Consider the following 19784-nt stretch of genomic DNA (forward strand, 5'->3'; position numbering starts at 1 on the left):
GAACCTTTGCTTGTTGTTCATTCCAGGTTCATGTGTTTGCACTCCCACACCACTTTTTCCCCCACTTTCTCATCATCTTACACGGTCAAGGGCTGCTTTCAGCTCCTTCTACCAAGAGACTCCAACTGACTCTGCTGCTGTTGATCAAAACAAGCGGCATTCACCAAAGCAATCACATTTACCTGTGATTTGTTGTCAGAGAACTTTTTATGTTAGAGATCTTTTTATTTCCTAGAAAGTATTCACAGATATTCTCTTTATGTGCACATTTGAGGTAGCAGCACATCCCAAGGCTTGAAAACAGGACTAAGAGGGCTCATCTAAATCCAAAGTCTTGCATTTCTAGGTAACCTCATACAGATCTAAATATTTGGATTTAAACAGGTGTTAAGTGCTTTAAATGCTAAATGACCACCAAGAGTTTAAAGAAATTATTTAAGGGATTTTTTTCCCTATTGGTCTGTAAATGTAAATAATATAAAAAATAGAACTAGMATTAGGTTTTTTGAAAATTTTCGAGAATTACAGGCTCTCTTGTGTAACAACACAGAACTTTTATATAATTGTCTGCATTTTTATGCCAACTGATACTGTAATTTCACACACAATTTTCCTGCTTTAAGTCGTATATCCCCAAAACGCAGTGTTTAACTTGGTTTGCAGAAGGTACAGGTGTTGTACGTGGGCTCTCTCTGTCACATACCCACCCCTCGTAACTTTTGAATTCACCTGGCAATGTCTACAGAATTTGAAAGCGACAAATAAGTTGCATAAAAACTACATTTCTGTATGGCTACAAAAGTTTCCAATTGCATGGAGAAAACCCAGTTAATCCTCCCACATTAGAGAAAAGCAGACAAAACTTSGCTGTCTGACACTTTGCTCCTTGGCCAGCCATGTGCTGCCTATCAGCAGGAATGAGCTCTGATAAGCCCTGCTCTGGTTTCTCCCGTTTGATGGAATGTCTGTGGGATGGGAAGGAGGCAGGGGCAGCTCCTGGGGGCAAACTGCACAATGTTAAAGAACAGTTTGTTAAACTATCAGCTCGATTTTGGCATTCTTAGGATTGAAACAGAAGGGTTTGTGGGGAACTTCAGACAGACCACATTCCTCTCGATCTGATGGAGATCAACARTCCCAGCGAGCTCAGCTCTGTTCCACTATGAGTCACACATCATTTGTAACATTTTGCTAAGGAATGTGGCTCCTATTTATTACAAATACAGGTAAAAGTTACATCTCCAGCAAAAAGCACATTTGGTACTTCAAAATTCTGTTTTGAAGCATCAAATTTCACTTTCAGCAAAGGAATCTCATCCCATCTGTTTACAAAACCCACTTTTCTTCCATAACAAAGTCCCCGTGTCTGCATCTAYAAAGCAGTTTGAGGTATTGGGAAATTGAGGGGGTGGGGTTTGTTTAGGGGATTTTTTTTTGCAGTTGCACACAGGAAAGGTGATTATATTGATGTTATTTACGTGTATTCGCTGGAGTAGGAGGTGATTTCACTGTCGTTGTGCAACCACTTGAATTCCAAGGGCCAGCTGCCTTCGGCAAGGCACGTAAGGACCAGTCGGTTTCCTTCCAGGTGGATCTGGGGCAAGCCTGGCTCTGTCTTGAAGAATGGTGCAACATCCCCTGAAAGATAAAGGAAAAAAAAAAACGGGTTTGGAGGCTATTTATGAAAATACAGAGAAACTACTGGTATTTGGCTCATTTCTGCTCAACAGGTCATCGTGAAACAAGAAGCAATGTGATGCAGTTAAGGCTCACAGCGGTACATTCATAACAAAGCTTTATCTGTGGAGGCAGAATTACCAAGATCTTGATAAACTTTGTCCTTGCCCACTCAGACAAGCTTTTGTCCATGTTTACTCTTTATCCATATGAGAAATTCAACACTGTCTGCTGTGGCAAGCAGTGAACGGCCCTACTGGCTTTTTTTCCTCTCCTTTTCCTCTCAGAGGATTAAATCCACTCAAAGCTTTTTTTTTTTTTTTTTTTTTTTTATTTCTTGAATAGAAACCAGAAGAGTAATCTTGGATAGAAATGATTATCACAGCAGGAAAAGTCTCAGGGTAAATGAAGATTCTTGATAGGGAAAAGAATTTAGAAAAAAAACACCTCAGCAGTTGAACGTGTTTTTCAATGTTCTTGCCAACCAAAATGTGTTAAATTACATTACCTGAAGCCACTAACAGATTGTGAATTAGGGGACTTCAGTAAAATGCAATGGTCACATGYAATCTCAAACTTTTGTGTATGACAAATAAAACATTCCAAGCAGCAAAACTGTTGATGGGTAAATTGCCAAAGCTCTGCTGAAATACAGGTCGATTCTGAGTGCAGAGCTGCTGGAGATCTACCCCGCTCACCCCTGGAAGATGAAGTTTTTCACACTTTAGGTGTCAAATTCCTACTTGCAACTATAGAGGCTTTCATAGGCTGAATTCTAGAAGCACACTAATACCTTCTMTACCAAAATTAAMACAGAAGGCCTGGGTTRGAAGAGATCTTAAAGCTCATCCAGYTCCACYCCGTGCYAYGAACAGACACCTTCCACTAGMCCAGGCTGCTCTGTCCAGCCTGGARCACTTCCAGGATTTCCTGATCACWYATAAAACACAAAATTYATATTGACAAACAGAGGTTTAATACAAAATATGAATAGTATTCAATAGGTAGTCAATACTGAGCTCTGCTTTAAAGAGCACAGGTGCAGTGTGTGTATTTTATATATAAATTACAGAAAAACCCCCAAGATACACAAACGTCGTCCTGGAGCAAGAAATGGCTCATTAAAACTACAAACCTTCCTTTTAGAGTTTATTTTAGATAGGCTCAGCCATTTTTGTATTTGCTATTTAAAGAGTTCAGCCTATTTTTTTACAGTTTGGAGGGAAGTGACCTCATGTGCTATTCAAGGCTGGCTGGAATTTTCGAATGCACAGGTCAGAGAATCACTGAGAGCCCCAGGACAGYGAGSACACAGACTGGGGACGGGGAGCTCRGGGCAAGGGCCACTGGTGGCCGTTTCCCAGTGGCCCTGGTGTTCCACTGGGCTCACAGCCCAGCCTGGGGATATCAGCTTCTCCAAGCCCTTATYTTTCACTCGGATCAGGGAATTTTTATGACTTGGCAGAGCACAGACTGGTTATCATGAAAGGGTCCCAGGGCAGTGCTGGGCTCCAGCTGAGCGTGGCCAGGCAGCCCCAGGCCCACTGTCACCAAAGAATCTCCTGCAGTGGGCTATAAATCAACCAGAGCTCCCCACTCATCTGGTGATTTATATTGACAAATTGTCTCCCGAGTTTTTAGAATGCAACTTCAGAAACACAGGCATTTATGCAGAAAAAAAAACACGTGATCTTAAAGCAATGCTTACAAAAGATCATACAAAATCCAATCTAACAAACTGAATTAAAAACTGAATTTTGAGGTAGGCCCTTTTCTGATTTGCAGCATTTTAAATAACCTGTCTTTCAAACAACCTGATTTATGACGAGTGCAGATCAGCAGTATCTCCTTTAAATTGGCTATACAGGAAGCCACAACAATTCAGCATATGAGAACACTGGAACAGTTCCAAACCAGCAGATATTCCCAGACAAGCCAAGCATAGTTTTTACACTTCTCCACACTATTACATGAAAATATATTCTGCAAATYTTCTTTTTCAGTTGTTGTTTTAATGACTGCAATTATTGTGAAATCATCTCAATTCTCACTATCTAAGTGGTAAAATCAACCAATATTTTAAACGCTATAAAGAGAAATTCAAGTTGGAGTTAGAGGACATTCCTCTGAAATACAGTTAYTTTACCCAAAGTAGAAAGCAAATTTTTACAAAGGCATTTCTAAACAAGGGAGAAAATGTTAAATCCTGTCAAAGGCTCCRGATGTGTTTGGGGAGTCTCCCAAGGGAGTTTCAGTTTTCTGCCCTGGTAAGATGAAAGGTGTCAGGCWTCCTCCAGAGATGGAGAGGCAGCAGTTGAGAGCAGTGCTGGAGCTCAGGGGAAGGTAACAGCAGTTGGTAAAGTGAAATGAGTGCTGAGTGCCCTGAAAACAACACTTAACCTGCTCATGTACAGAGGATCATGGAATGAGTTTCCTGAGCTGCTCCTCCCTGAAGAAAGTTCAGTCACTGAGGGAGATGTCAGTGAAAGTGGAATCTGCACCAACATGAGTAATGTGTTGATCCTTGTTTTCAGTGATTCACAGACTCAGCAGCAGAAGCTCCTTCATTACTGACTCTGAATTATCCACTTACTTCTAATGTAATGTCTTTTCCAAGAAAAATGGTGTTATTTGGAAGACAAAGTGTTGCCCACAAGTCTGTCATTCAGCCCTACATTTGCTGCTCAAATATTCCAAACCTAGTGATGCTGCAGCCCACTCAGAGCTATCTCCCATTTAAAGCATCACAATCAAGCTGTTATTACATGAAAATGATTCTCAAAACTCAATCCAGTTCACTYAGAAGCTAAAATTTAATAGACCTATGGGAATATTTTTATAAAGAGTATAGCATGCTTTATAAATTACCCCGGCTCTCTGGAAGATTTACTTAAACCCTTGAAGTAATTTTATCTTCTAATCCTTTATTCCTGACTTCTCATCAATCACATACCATCAGTTTATCAAATTCAATTATGCAATCAGAGCTCACTAAATATTCACTGAAAGCAGAAATGAAAATAAAATAGAGAGCAAAGATTCCAAGCAGAGAGGCAGCTTTGGTGACATTTGGTTGGTATTTCTGCACCTCAGGCTCAGGATCAAACCAGGGCTGAACCCTGGGTTTTATTTACAGCTTCACACCGTAATGGAAAGCAGAATTTAAAACTGGACTTGCAAAAAAAAAAAAGGTTTAGTTGTTACAGAGCATCCCAGGGAAACAGGAAAATTGGCAGGGAAAAATCAAAGCCATCCCAGAAGGGAAGTTGTAGGAAAGAAATAACTGGCTAAGGGATGGAAGAYACAAGGGGCCAGTTAATAAGTACGAGATATTTGCACCAGGTAATTAACTACAGCAAGGGCTCACCAGGAGGCTAATCTTGGCCAGCCAAGGGTTTGGAAGCCAGGAAAGCATCTCTGGTTTTATATTCATGAAGAATGGAGTGAAATGCTAATAAAAGGCCTGAGTCCTAAAACCAAAAATAATAAAACACTGCAATTATTATTCTTGGCTAGAATAATTTTCTGCCCACCAAAAAAAAAAAAAAAAAAGCATTCATGCTATACACTGTTGCTTTTTCGAAATGTATTAATACTTCCAGCCTCTCTGGCTCTTCAGCCATGCTGATTTAAAAATAAAAGTAATAGTAATTAAAAAATTCTCTGAGTTGCAGGAAGGAGCAAAGGGATAAGGTGCCAATCTGTTGGCACATGTATATTTACAGCTTCAGTAAATTTTCATTAAGTCTGCTTACCAAACTCGCCAACATCCCAACTTGAGTCCTTAAAAGGATGCTGCAGATTTATTTTATGTAAATCTCAAGAAGAAATAGGATCGAATATGCCAAAATTATCTGGAAATTTGCTCCACAGCATGACTGCCTTGCTTTTCTGCACCTCTGAGCTGCCTGACTTTCACTGCACTGCTGCATTGGCCCATCCAGTTTCTTTTTTCCTTTGGTACATACAAAGCTTAGATGGATTTTCTCTGAAAATAAAGRTTCAGAACTAAATTCAACAATACCAAGAGATTTTTTTATTGAACTAATGTGGACATTTAAATATAAAATGRTGCTGTATGCAATTGTCCTCTACTCCTGGCTGTGCTCAGCCCTGGCAGAGGGGATGAACTACAGGAAAGTTGAAAGTTTCTTCGTGCTCATTCTCCCTGAAAATCACATTCAGACACAAATTTAGAGCAGGATCTATCAGAGGAAAAGGCAGCCTGGCTGTACAGCTCTGCACTGATTGGAATGAGTCAATTCCAAGAGTAGATACTCATCAGATACTCCAGGATACACAAGGATTGCGTGAGAAACAGGAGAGCATCATCTCAGGGACYTCAAACATTGCCTCTAATAAACAAATTAACAGGGCTTGGCTAATGATTCTCAGCCCTTTAAGAGCTTACATTTTTAAAATACATACAGCAAAGTCAGATGAAATAGATCTTTTGGTTACTACGAGGTCTTGCAAGATCTTGAAAGCAGTGCCACAGTCCTGTCCCTCAGGAATTAATAAATTTTAATCAAAGACACAGTTTGATCTTGAGAACCTCTCTAGCCTGCAGAGAACAGGAAAGTTACAGTACTCCAGAGAAGAATGACATCACCCTCATCAGTAAAACCCACTGCAACTACTCTGTTCAAATCCCAGCATTTTTTTTCTCCAGAAATGTTGAATACCAACAGTAAAACACAAAATCACATGCCACATCCTGAAAAAAATCCGTGTCAGTGGTCCTGAACACTCAGAGGAAAGAAAGAGCAGGGAGTGCTGAGAGCAGGCTGAGAGATCCCCACTGCCACTATTTGTCTTTGTTATGCATCTCTACTTTTAAGCAATTTTTAGGTGAGCTAATATTAAATATTAAAAGTACATCAAACTGCACATAAATCAGCAATTCAGAGCAAACACAGCTCAATCACTTAACAAATACCAGGTGAGCAGTTGCTTTTCCACAGCTCAGTACRCCCAACAGGTACAATATTGAAAATAGAGTTTTGACTGAGACACATTTTTCAAACTCAAAGGAAAACACAACTGGTTTATTAAGTAACACACCTCTATTGATTTTAGCTTATTAATCTCCAGTCAAAGCATGATGCACATTACTCTTCATGTGCTTCTAAAGCTGCGATCAGCTGACAYAGGGAAGTAAAGAACAGGATTATCTCTGAGGAATTGCCCAAGAAAATGAGGCAGAGGCTGAATGATCAGCCCAGGAGAAGATTAACACCACAGAGATGTTTTTGCTCTCAGTGTCTGSCAGGAAAAGAGATCTGAGCCACCTTCAGGTGGATAAATGATGACTGCCATGGAAAAAGTACCCCAAAAAGTCTGTCTGGGGTATTGAATTTGTAATACAAAAGCACAGGTTAAAATGCAGCTGGAATCAAGAAACCCAAAGGAAGGCAGGAAGAATCTTTTCAGTCATCCAAAGAATGTGGGTACAACTATGGACAGGAAAATCCCATTCAGGGCCAGACTGAAGTTCAGCTGGGACATTGTCAAGCACAAACAGTCGAGCTCGAGCTGCTCTGCTCTAACAGCAAACAACTGCAACCTCCTGGGAAAACGGTTTTTCTTCTTATTCCCAAGTTGGATATGGAAAAGATTTTTCTCTATTTYCTTTTCAAAAGGATCTTTTAGTCTTGCTATCTCTGTTTTTTAATCTTACAGCCTCTGATATACATGCATACATGTGCTGGCTCTGGATGCAAGTTGTATTCTCTTGTGGAAATGAACTTCAATAGCTTATRTGGCATATGAATTTGGAATTATTACACAGTAAATCCTGGGAAATGTACCAGAAAGTCAGATTGAACTCAGATATATTTGAATCAATCTTCTTTTGAATTCAAACCTTCTCAAATGCATTGGTGAGATGCTGTGGAAGTTAGTATATGATCTATTCATAAACTGTCAACAATGTCAAACATACATTAGAGCATTCAGYCACTTTAACCATATTGATTTGCAGGAAGTCTATTTTACCCAAAATATTGGATCTTTGAGATTCAAATTTTTGTGGTTGGAAGTGTGACATAAATCACCAAGTACAACAATTAAATTTAAATTGCATTTTACTGCCTCATTCTAAAYCTCGATTGCAAAGGACTGATGCATCATTGTGAATATTTCATTAAAATATCAGGTTATTTTTCAAATATACTGCAGCAGCTACGAATTTTCACACAATGGTATAAAGCATTCTCTCAAAATGGATTTCCTGAACTTTCATCAAAGACGATATCTGATTTTATATTGGAAGGGTACTGAAGCAACTGTATTTAAATCAGTCTTTCTTCCTCAATTTCACACATCAAGTAAATGAGCCCACGCTACCCATTTCTGCCGTCCCAGAGATGAAAAAGATAACCTTCTTTTTGGGTTCCTCCATTATAATTCCTGAATGCAAATACAGTTATCAGCYGAGGGTGATGGATAGTGCTTTTAGAGGTTTAATTGGGGATGGAATTAAATTGTTTTTAGGACTCAGCAAGTTCTGTGAGGAAGCCCATATATTTCTAGAATAAGTGACATTTATTTCTTTTAAATGCACAGTCACAGGAAGACAAGATTTCAATGGGCAACTTCTTTTTCTGCCTTGAACAGGTCACATAACTAATTGGCGAGTTAGTYATTGGGTAATTGCCAATCATATATTTGACTTGGATGGAGGAAATATTGAACTAAAGATTGCAAACCTGTCGCAGTCGATCCCAAGAGGAAAACTAAACATTCTGTAATGTATAGTTATGATTAGCTTTCAACAATTCAATAGAATAGGAGTCCCAGGCGGCAAGAATGAGTGTTTCACACCGATAGTTAAGTAGATTTAATTAAAAATTCTTTTYTTTTTTAAATTGAAGCATCACTTCTGCATTTCAGAATTACCTAAATGGCACTGCAGATTCCAGTTGGCTTCTGCGCTCCTCATTTCTTGATGCAAACAGACCAAATGTTTTTCCCAAATCTTGGCTAACACACAGTATGGCTTAAAAGAACAAACATCCTAATTCATTCCCTTAGAAACTTCTATAACTCTAAGATAAACACCACAAAATGACTCGCTACAGTAARACCTGTTTTGATACTTCCAACCTTTTTTCCCTCCTTTAAGGCACCAACATTTTCTGTTATCTCTCTTAGCCTTCTTCCATTTTTCTCTATGAACTGCTTTAGATGAACTACAAAAATCCATTTGCATCCCAAGACAACAGAAAAAAGCCAGAGCAGATTTTTTTTTACGATAAAAAAAGAAAATCTTACTATCACCGACTGCTTAAAAGTCCTTAAACATGACCTATTCTTYGCATTCACAAAATCTTCTCCCTAACACTCTGCCATCTATTTAAAGACCATCTTTTCACTCACTACAGAATCACTTCTTAAGAAGTCTCTTTTGAGAAAAGATTTCTCAAGTTTTATTAGAAACACTCAAAACAGAACTGAAAGGAGGAGGGGCCCCAGAACTGCAGCAGAGTTTTTATAGGACCTGGATTCTAACAGGAAAAAAAAAAAAAAGACAGTGGTTGGTAACATCACTCCATTAAAATTCAACATGAACCTCTCTCAGTTATCCCCAAATACACTGAGAAAGCCTTTCCCACATGCAATTGTATTATTCTGTTCTTAAAATTGATTTCTTTAGCAGACCAGCCAAGGAGAAAAAAAATAATGAGCTGATATCGTTTTAACTGAGCCTCAAGCAGCTCCTGACGTATTAACCTAAAATCCCACCAAGGCTTCTTTTTCCCATTTAATTTCTACACCTCATGTTTTAGTCTCACTTTCTGACCACCTGTAATAATTCAGTTCAGTCAGGGTAAAAAAAAATTATAATGGTTTATTGTATATCAGAAGGCAACCACTACTCATAGCTCTGCGAATTCATGGAATATCACAGAATCCCAGAATGGGTTGGGTTGGAAAGGGCCTTAAAGATAATCCAGTCCCACCTCTGCCATGGGCAGGGACACCTCCCACTGTCCCAGGGTGCTCCAAGTCCCATCCAGCCTGGCCTTGAACGCCTCCAGGGATCCAGGGGCAGCCACAGCTTCTCTGGGAATTCTATTCCAGGGCCTCCCCACCCTCCCAGGGGAGGATTTCTCAATATCCCACCCAAAGCCACCCTCTTTCTGCTCAAAGCCATTACCTGCTGCAAGATTAATAATCAAAAAAAGCTACATATGATGTTCACTAATTATGTTTCGTGTAGTTCATCCACAAAAAAGATTCCAGAATTCTGTTTTTTAAATAATTCAGGAGGATGTTTTTAAGAAAGTTACAAACGCACTGAGAGAGAAAGGCACATCCATACAGAGCAGGCAAATGAAAGGGAACCATTAACTATCAAAACCAAAACAAAATCTCCAAAGAAACYTCCAGCCTCTGAATTTGGTATCAAAGCACAACCTCTGTGCTTTTCATATTCTCTTCATAGAGTGATGTTTACAGAGCCTCACTCAGCGACTCGAGGAAATGAGTTGTTACTGTTTAAATCTCAGCCCACAGCAGGTGGAAGGCAGAGCCGCCTCGCCGAAAGAAAATCCAAATATTGCAGGATTTCCTTCATTATTTTAACCACAAAGGAAGCCATTGTTGCTGCCACATAATCTACAATCTCCAACTACCGCAGGGCAGCCTGATCACACGGATATCTATCCAGCAATTTATAAATATATCCGCTAAATATTCCAACTGCCACCGTCACGAAGGCGAGATGAAACCCTACAGAACACTTAACAGGAGAGAAAAGATGAAAACTGAAATGTGCTCTCCTCAAGTTCATCCCTGGTATAAGAGGTGTTCTCAGTGTGCAGAAGATAAATTAAATCAAAAAGGTAAACAGCTGAGGAGTGTCTGGAAGTACCAGAACAGAAACACGAGAGCAGCAGGAGGAAACAAAGGAACAGCAAAGGCACTGAAAGCCATGTCAGGCACTTATTTATGTTTTCAAGGAGAATTCATTTCTAAATAGCAAAGCAGCTATGAATATCCAGAGAAGATATAAACACATCTCTTTTGATGAAGGGGGCTGGAGGGGAAATGATTCATGCTCAAACCTTTGTTAAAAGCAATGCCTMCTGCTCACTGCTATTGTTATTTTGTTTAAATGTTACTTGTAGTTTGCTTTTTCTTTTTGAAACTTGAAATATGTAAATAGGTTTAGAAACTGAGGATTGCTTGTCTCAAAAAAGTCAATTCCATGGATCTCAATGGTGTTACTGAATTGGAGGAATCTTCACATCCTTGTGTGATGCTGGATTAGGACAGAAATGCCAACAAAGCACAGCCCAAAGTTCACAGAACCCAACTGAAATATTCCTGTATCTTAAGCAAACTCTGGGACAGGCAGCTGGTCAGAGACAGAAGCACAGAGGGATCCTTGCAGAGCTCTCAGGGTGTCAGTGCAGACACCCCTAAAGGCTCCTTGGAAGCCTCACATAAACTGGGCACCCTCATTTTCCCAAATATCACCACTTATTTCCAMGTCTTTTACAGCAAATCCTTCCAGAACCATTCAAGTGGAATTCTTTCACCACTTCAAAGAAAATACACAGATCCAGAGACGATAGAATTATGTTCAGCAATACTGGTGAAACATGTAATTTCTTCTTGTCACAATTGGAAGAAACATATCACTGTTCTAGAAAACATAACTGAGCCTGACATATCTGAAGGCAAAGAAAAGGAGTTAGTTGATTAATCTGGATATTTTATTTAATTTTCTTTGGGTTATAAATAACTAGCAAGTTAATACTGTTTTCAACTTTTGACAGTTCTAATGTTAATTACATGTACTGGATTTTATAAATCAATACTTCTTACATAAAGTGTTATTTAACTTGTCAAGTGCAGCAATAGATCAATGCATTTACTGTTCTTGCTAACATTGATGGATGACATACATCAAAAGCATATGTAAAGGAAAAAGAAAAGATTTATTTGTAAGCCAGACAGGGTTAAACCCCAGTTAGGCAGACAGGGAACTTAAACAGTGTTTTGAAAATARCATCTTCACTTTATTAAGGTGTGAGAAGTTTTCTTCTTGTTTGGGGTTTTTTTGGAGTTTTGGGTTTGTTTGGGGCTGATTTGTCAGGTTTTTATCCCTTTTAATGCCAAGGTCTAAAGCTATCAGCAGACTTCTCTGAGTACAGAACTATTACTTAAATCTATGCATCCTTTAGAGTACAGGAGCAATGAACTGACCTCCCAAACTTCAGATCTGTTTTACTAAAGTACCATATCCCCACATTCAGAACACAGTGCTTTCATCTGAACACTCCAGTAAGGTGTTAAAAAAAACCCAAAGTGTATTTGATAACTACTTTGCTATTTGTAAACCTGCTGCAGTTAAAGTGCTTAAAATTTTAAAGGATGTACAAGAAAAATTTTATCATAAATCAACTTAAAAAATTCCACTCACTGCACTATGAGCTGTAATAAAATAAAAACTCAGTCAAAAACCATCCTAAGAGCCACTACTAATGCACCTGAACATCTTGAGGAGATATACAGGTCACAGTGTAACTAATACTCGTGATCCATTTGTCCTATTTGTAAAGAAGACATAAAGAATATTAAAATTATGAAATCCYAAAGAACTGAAAGCTATTACTCTGTATGTAACTACAGTAAATCAATAAAATATTGGTTAAAGCCCATTATCAGAAGCTATTCTATATTCTGTCTATATACAGAATGTATAATCATGTACTGAAATAGAAAGGAAAATTGTTTCCCTTCTATTATTGATAGATTTCTCAGGACACAAGGAATAATTACACAATATAGTATTTCCAATTCACAGAATGACAAAAAAAGTCCTTTTGCATTAAGAATTGTCATGAGGATAGGCTTTTTAAAGTTGCAAAAGGTAATGAACATAAACTTGAAATGTTTTCCTTTGGAATTAATTCACGTAATCATTACATTTTAGTGCAATTTATCTGACTGGGAAATAGAAAGACAATTGTAACACCACAATATCCAGTGGAGTACAAGGAGGATCTACTTCATCAGCTCTGTCACTTTGGATTGTACTCATGGGAAGTACCGAGCAATGACTACAACCCATGAGTTGTGTTAGCCTATGTAAGAAATGATTAACAAAGGGAAATAACTGAAAAGCAGTGGTGAGTCTAAGTCAAGGAGAAGTTTGTAAAGTTATCCTCAAACCTTGGAAAAAGATGGAATTCTAATTTAAGCAACATTTTTAAAGAAAAATAAAATAAAAAAAAGACATCATTCAGTTTACTGGCTAAGGCATGTCCTGCAGGACCTTCGTAACACCTTCAAATAGGCTGACAGCACAAAAAAAGTCATGAGACTGTCTTCAGAGTTTGAGTGTTTTGTTTAAAATAATCAGGCTAAAGGCTTCTCTTCACAAAAACTCTTCTAAGTTGTTAAAGCAGTATGGTACGAGAGAGAAAGGGGATCAGCTGCCCCTGGTCCAGCCTGGGTTTGTCCTCTGGCAGGATTTTGTGTGAGATGTCAGTCACCCGAGTGATGAGGAAATGTTATCCCAGTGAAAAGCAGGAATTGTGCACGTGTAACCTTTGTGTTTGACATGAAACTGTGAGTCAGGATATGGGGAGAGCCTGTGGGAGACTGGCCAGGAGATCTAACACAGAGCACTCAGTGCTCACCGACASAAACACAAGACCAGGCTTAGCCCCATCCAACTGAACCACAACACCCAGTGAGGACAACCACCAAACCCCTACAGGTTACAGTTTTTATTGTGGATCCTAATCCTGATCTCATACACGGGTCCTRCTGGAGCCCAAACCAATAAAAGCAGTCAGGCTGGCTAAACCCTGCTTAGCAACACTGAACAAATCCAGAGCTCCTCGGCCTGAGGCCGCAATAATGAAGATGTATATCCACCAGGAGGATGGAATCAGCCAGAATCTCGATTCATGAGCACTCCTGTACCCTGTAAGGGGTGAGCCCTGGGCGGGTTTACAAGCTCTTTACAATTGCTCACTGGGGGAAACAATCTGCTGGCTCGATTCTCTGCAGGATTYCCCAGTCCCTGCAGTCATCTGCTCCTGCTCTATACATCCACATACATCATCAAGCTGACAATTTACAAACTGGACCAGATGGATGGATAGCCCCAAACAGTGCTGTTTGTTGAATCTAAAAGCTATTAATCAGAGTAATTTCCTTTATTAAACTCTGTGGGAGAAAGGGACAAATAGAGATGACGTATTACCCGAGTTTTACCGGGAGTGCATCACAGGATGACACACACCCAGCTTATTTTCACCCAGCAACACCAGAGAAAAATGTTGACAGCAGAAATGTTCCTCCTAGAAAAAGTAGATTATTGCAGGACAAAGAAAGCAGGAAAGGGCATCCTAAATGCTTTCTTTGAGTAGATAAGGCATGTTATTTTCCCCAGAGGAAATAATTACATTCTCTGAAAGGACTGGCAACTTCAAGTTATTTTTAAACAAAGAGCAGTTCTTTGTGTAACGTGAGCACTAAGTTGTTTCACAGAAGCAATAGGTGAGACTGGATCAACGAAGTTWCCTTCACCTTTCACCAGGCACTTAATGCCAACCCAGCTGGAAAACAGCCTGAGCTGTTTGAGGTTGAAGCCTCACAAATAATATTTACTGCTCTCTCTSTTCTGACTCTGAAATTCCTCACATTTTTAGACAGAGGACCAGAAAATATTAAGGTATACTTCCTGTTTTTACAAACTAAAGCTTTACAGTAAAACCATATATCTGCACCACATGAAAAAAAAACATTCCAATTGTAACTGCCAAAAAATCTTGTACAAACAAATGACAGAAATAGTGTCCTCTAGAAACACCTAGAAATGGTTACTTAACTATCAAAAGMAGATCCACAAAAGGAAGGAAAGCCTGTAGCTATTTGTTTAACAGACAAAAGAAAAGATTTCTATAGATTAATTTATTTTGCAGAAGGCCACTGAAGCAGAACACWTTTGTGATTCTTTAGTGATGCTCTGACACATTGCTGCACACCAAGCTAATCCTTCAAGTTCTGTTGCAGGGCAGAACAGCCCTGCCCTGGCACGGCAGAGATCCCAGTGATCCCAGTAAGGGAGGGACAGGGCAGCCCCTGGGGACTTGCTCAGCTCGACTTCTGTGAATTAGAGAAGAGGGAACAGGTCCAGGTCATGTTCCTGTTGGATGGAGTAACCTGGTCTAGAGAGAGGTGTCCCTGCCCGTGGCRGGATGTTCTTTAAGGTCCCTTCCAACCTAAACCATCCTGTGATTTTTATGATTCTATGAATGGCTAAAAAAAAAATTACAAATACCCAAATAAAGACCTAAATACCATTCAACTTCACGCGCTATATTCCAATTACCTTATTTTAAGGGTTCATCACATAAACACTCCTGTTCACACGTTTTTCACAATCAGAGCTTTCACTGATACAGTTTGTGAAAATGTCTCACTAGCATGGATTTCAAAAGGCTTCTTTGTGGAGGAGAAACTCTGAAATACACCCTACTCCAGAACCCCTGGCTGCCTTAAGAGCAAACAGACTGAAAKGTTGCTGCATTATTGCTGGCTCATTAAGAAGCAAATTAGTTGKTTTTGTCTTTGTTTAGCAGTACTCAACAGGTGCTTATTTTGACACCGTTTTAATGTGAAAACACATTAAATTAACGTGTTTCATGGTTACGGGAAACATTCATTGGACAAAGGCCAACCCAGCAGCCTCACAGCAAAAATGATTATTTCTATATTAAAGAAGTTAAATGACATAAAACACTTCTCTACACGTGCTTTTTGCCAACCCACTGTACTTGGCAAAAGCTGATGATTTTTATCCTTCTATTTCATATTTATACAGTACCTTAAATACCATTTATTACAAAAATAAGTAAAATTAATTAAAATGGCATACATGGCAAAAAAAACATGGCCAGAGTTGACCTTCTACTCTGTGAGTGCAACCAAATCGTTACAATTGTGTATGCAAAGTTCAAGAACAACCTCTGTTATTTCTCTATACTATATATAGAAAGCAAGTTCTATTAATAAAYAGCCTAAATTAGCATTGAGACAATATTTACTTAGTTTAGACTTTTGGCCTTTAGTTTATATCAGCTTARAAGTAAACAGAAAAAGTATAATAATGGCAAATAAAACAATGAAGCAGTAAAAATAACATGATGATGGATTAAAATATATTGTTCTAGTTGGGAGTCAATAGGGCAAGTGCTTTATAAAAATTATGTTTTCCTTTGACAAAATCAGTACAATACTTGCTGGTACAAGCAATAAAAAAACCCTCCCATAAAACACTTCCGACTTTGCTTTCCATTTTAATGGCCGCAGGCAAAATTCAGAATACATTTGTCAAGTTGATATTATCAACACAACAGGGGTATGCCTGACTTGTTCTACATTTGTTCTGAAAGTTCACTTTAGAGGCCATCAGCCAGGAAAGAAGAACACAGGAAACCGAAATTATTCTACCAGGCAGACACAGAAATATATCTTCAAATATTTAAGAGAAGTTTCAGTAAATACTATCACATATTACTCTGCAAGGCATCAATCACATTCAGTTTAACATTAAAGACCAACCAATCTGAAAATTAAAGGTGATTCGCACTCTCTCTTTGCTCAGTTTAATGAGACATCCGAGTCTGATCCGTGACAACTACTGCCAACATCTTTAACTTTKTTCCTGACATCTGAAATTGATTTCAAAGACAGATACTGAGAAGGCAAGAATACTACAGAAAAGGACATAGAAAAATAGAAAAAGCATTGTAAAAGAGAAAATCGAATGTATAGCCTTAGATTTTTTTTTCCCCCTTTGGTACTTGGAAATCATCTGCATCATTAGGCAACTGAATTTCCATTATAAATTCCTAAATGTACCTGAACCTTGTTCTTGTGCCTTTGAAATGAATACCAGCCAAGTATATTAAAAACAATTCTTTGCTTTCATACATTGTTCATTTTCTATTTTTGTTCACTTTGATAATATCTGGGCTGGGTTTTTTTCCATGTAGTGAAAGCCTGTTCTTTTATGAAAATATATGTCCTTTTGCTTGCACTTTTCTCTATTTTAATTTCTTAGGTTTCTTCTTTYCCAGACTAAAATTTACAGAGAAGAAATACATCACAGACATCAAAAACCCACCTGCTTTAATTGTGTCACTCTCTGATTTGCCCACAGATGAATGAATGAGTGAATGAATGAATCATCACTTGAATTAACTGATAAAAGCAGCATTTAGAAAATTATTTAAAGGTCAAAACCAACTCCTTATTAACCATAAACTGTCTGAAAAATGCACTGAACTCTCTGTATTGAGGCTGCCTATTAAGAACCCCTAACAACGACTAACTAACAGAAATTCCTGAATCCCTCAGTGGATTTCTAGGATAGCCCAGAATGGCTTTGGGCTGCTTATTTTTAATGAGGGCACAATGATCTGAGGGCAAGAAGCTTCACTTTGGCACCAAYGCCACGCTTGTAAGAGAGGGATCCCAACAGCTGTCCTGTGCAGATGGAGCTTTTCCTTACAAAGCTTTGAACTGAAGAAAGATTAAATCCATGGATGAGGGATCTTTACCTTGCAGCTCTGCCCACATAGTTGGCAGAGCAAAACAGCAAAGATAAATAAGACATTTGTTATCATCTATCTCATGCACACAGTATTTTTTAAATGGACAAAACACCCCCCACTGGTTTGATTTTAGCAGTATGGGGTTCACACTGAGAGTCCTGGAATTCTCAGGGAAAAAAAAAAACAAAACCAAAAAGGAATTCCAGCTTTCCTGTATTCCCGTCAGAATGTCCAGCATTAAAAAAGAAAGGAAAACACAAATTACACAGGGGAAAGGAATCTGAGCTGGAGTCAGAAGTAACCAACACAAAAGCAGATTGCCACGCACTGCAGGACTAATGGTACAYGCCTGTGTTCCAAGGTAATTAATCCCATTTTTTGTTCCTAGCTGGAAGTCTTGAAAGAATCATTCCTGGGGAAAATGCTGGTTTTCCTTAAAACAAAGCWAAAGAGTGAAGGATTTGATTTGCTGTGCTGACATAACCTCAGCAAGCAGCAATAAACACCATTCACTGGAAATGTGTTTGYATCGAGTTCTCCAAACTCAAACTCCTGGGTGCCTCTGACCCGAGGTTTCCCTCATGGAAGGCATTTTCCACACTGACTTTTTAGAGATCTTGGCGAATTCCTCAGTTTACTCCAAGTGTTTACTGCAAATTGCTGCTTGAAAACAGCTGTTCACATGTCACAAGAGTATCCCCATCCCTAACAGGTTTTATCGARCCTTAAAATTGGATATCAATATATGAGATAAAGAAACGACAAAATCCATGGCAGCTATCGTACAACATCCAGCCTTTTACTGTTAATGAGTGCTTCTGTGCCCACTGGGGTTCAAAGGAAATATTAATTAATTCGATTCTGGCAGCTATGTACTGTTTGGAAGCCAAAACAGAAGGAATCTGCAAACTTCTAAGGTGAAAATTTATTTTAAATTTTGTAAGAGAATTTGAGAGCTCTAAATTCTCTGAGGAGATTTTAAAGTGAAACCAATCTTTTATCATTGATAATAGAAATACTGTTTTATAAAGGACAAGTGGAATGATAAAACACTACTAAAGCACAAAACCCCAAAATTCTAGAAGTCAAAGAAGCTGAGATTTTTATGTTGATCCTCACAGTTAACAAATATAAAATGTACCCAGCAAGCAGGAAGGGAGAAAAGAGGAGAAGTTTTGAAATAGGGTATAGTTCTCAGTGTGAGGGGGTCTACACATTGGCAGAAGTGATCTTTAACCCTGAAACAACACAGGCTCACTGGCAATTTCTTTTAATTTACAATTCATTTCTCACGACTATGTTCCAGATGAATTGTTTTCACGGCAGCTCTTGCAGGAGGCCACACAGCATCTCCTGCCTTCATGAGAGGGCTCCGTTTGCAGCACCAGCCTAYTGACAAATGACTTTTGAAAACATGACAAGCCATGGTCACATCTGCGTGTGTATCCTGTAGGACACAAGCTCCGTGGATCCCGTTTCTCCTCCACCCCTCRGGGAACGCAGCTCATTTCACGACGCTCTGATTGAGAGCCTCGTTGCTAAGCCCCACGCTGATAGAATTTGAAACCTGAATCAAGAAATCACTCAAAAGTAGATTTTCTCCTCATTGTTCAGGGGAAGAGCATCAGCGCTGCCACATTTTCATTCTGATCTATTTACCGCCACCACGCCTTTTGCAAAGCCACTGAGCCCTCAGACACCAACAGCACCAGCAAACCCACAGGGTTCATCAAACAACCTTAATCTCCTCACTCTCAGCCCCCTGAGCTCAGGTGGCCACTTTAGTGTTGGTGAAACCTCTAAAATTGAGCTCAGAGACACGGAGGGACCAGACATCTGCAGCCCCAAACAGAAACACCCACAGCAACCACACGAATAAAACCAGCAATCTCCTCTTCTAGTCTGAAGGTGTCATCAGGGATAAGATTATAAAGTATTAATATCACATACTCCTAATAAACAGAGTTTTTTCATTGATGAAAATAAGCTTCATGAGTTCAAAATAAATCTTCACACACACGTCATTTTGAACTGTYGCACTTCATCTAAATCGAGGCAGTTTTTCATTTTTTTTTTATGGCAATAGTGCTTCTGCCATATATTTCTCTATGCAAAAAGGCTTGAACTATGCATTCTCATTCAAGCCTTCAAAAAAAATTTACCCTCAAGTACGGCTCAGCATAAAATATTCCAGCTCAAAATTCAAGCAATTAAGAAAGTTTTCTGCAGCCAGATATGCCCCACAAAAAGTAAACATACACAGGCATCATAAATTAGAGTAGCTACAGCAGCACAGAGATACAGGTTCATCTAACAAGGTACACATTTAATGCTCTCATCCTTCTTAACATTGTCCCTGTGTTCATTAYCAAACACTGAAAAAAGCCCTTTTTTCTCTCCTTTGTTTCATGTGGACCTTTTAGGGAAAATCTAGCAACGGTTTATCAGTCCATCCTTYTCGCTATTGATACCATGATTAGAAGCTGTAAAATATCTGTATTTATCTCAATGGACATATTA

General features: G+C 38.9%; 1 protein-coding gene across 1 annotated transcript in view; it reads right to left on the reverse strand.

The window, feature by feature from the left end:
• Positions 1-19784, reverse strand: part of SDK1 (sidekick cell adhesion molecule 1) — a 375512-nt gene that overhangs the window by 268376 nt on the left and 87352 nt on the right. Inside the window, exon 2 of the mRNA XM_057369831.1 lies at positions 1479-1638. Within this exon, the coding sequence (XP_057225814.1) occupies positions 1479-1638 (160 nt within the window). The remainder of the gene's footprint in view (positions 1-1478; positions 1639-19784) is intronic.

This window comes from Malurus melanocephalus, unplaced genomic scaffold (assembly GCF_030028575.1).
Source record: "Malurus melanocephalus ecotype Western Australia unplaced genomic scaffold, MMel_1.1 scaffold_115, whole genome shotgun sequence".
In the NCBI taxonomy this organism is placed as follows: Eukaryota; Metazoa; Chordata; class Aves; order Passeriformes; family Maluridae; genus Malurus; species Malurus melanocephalus.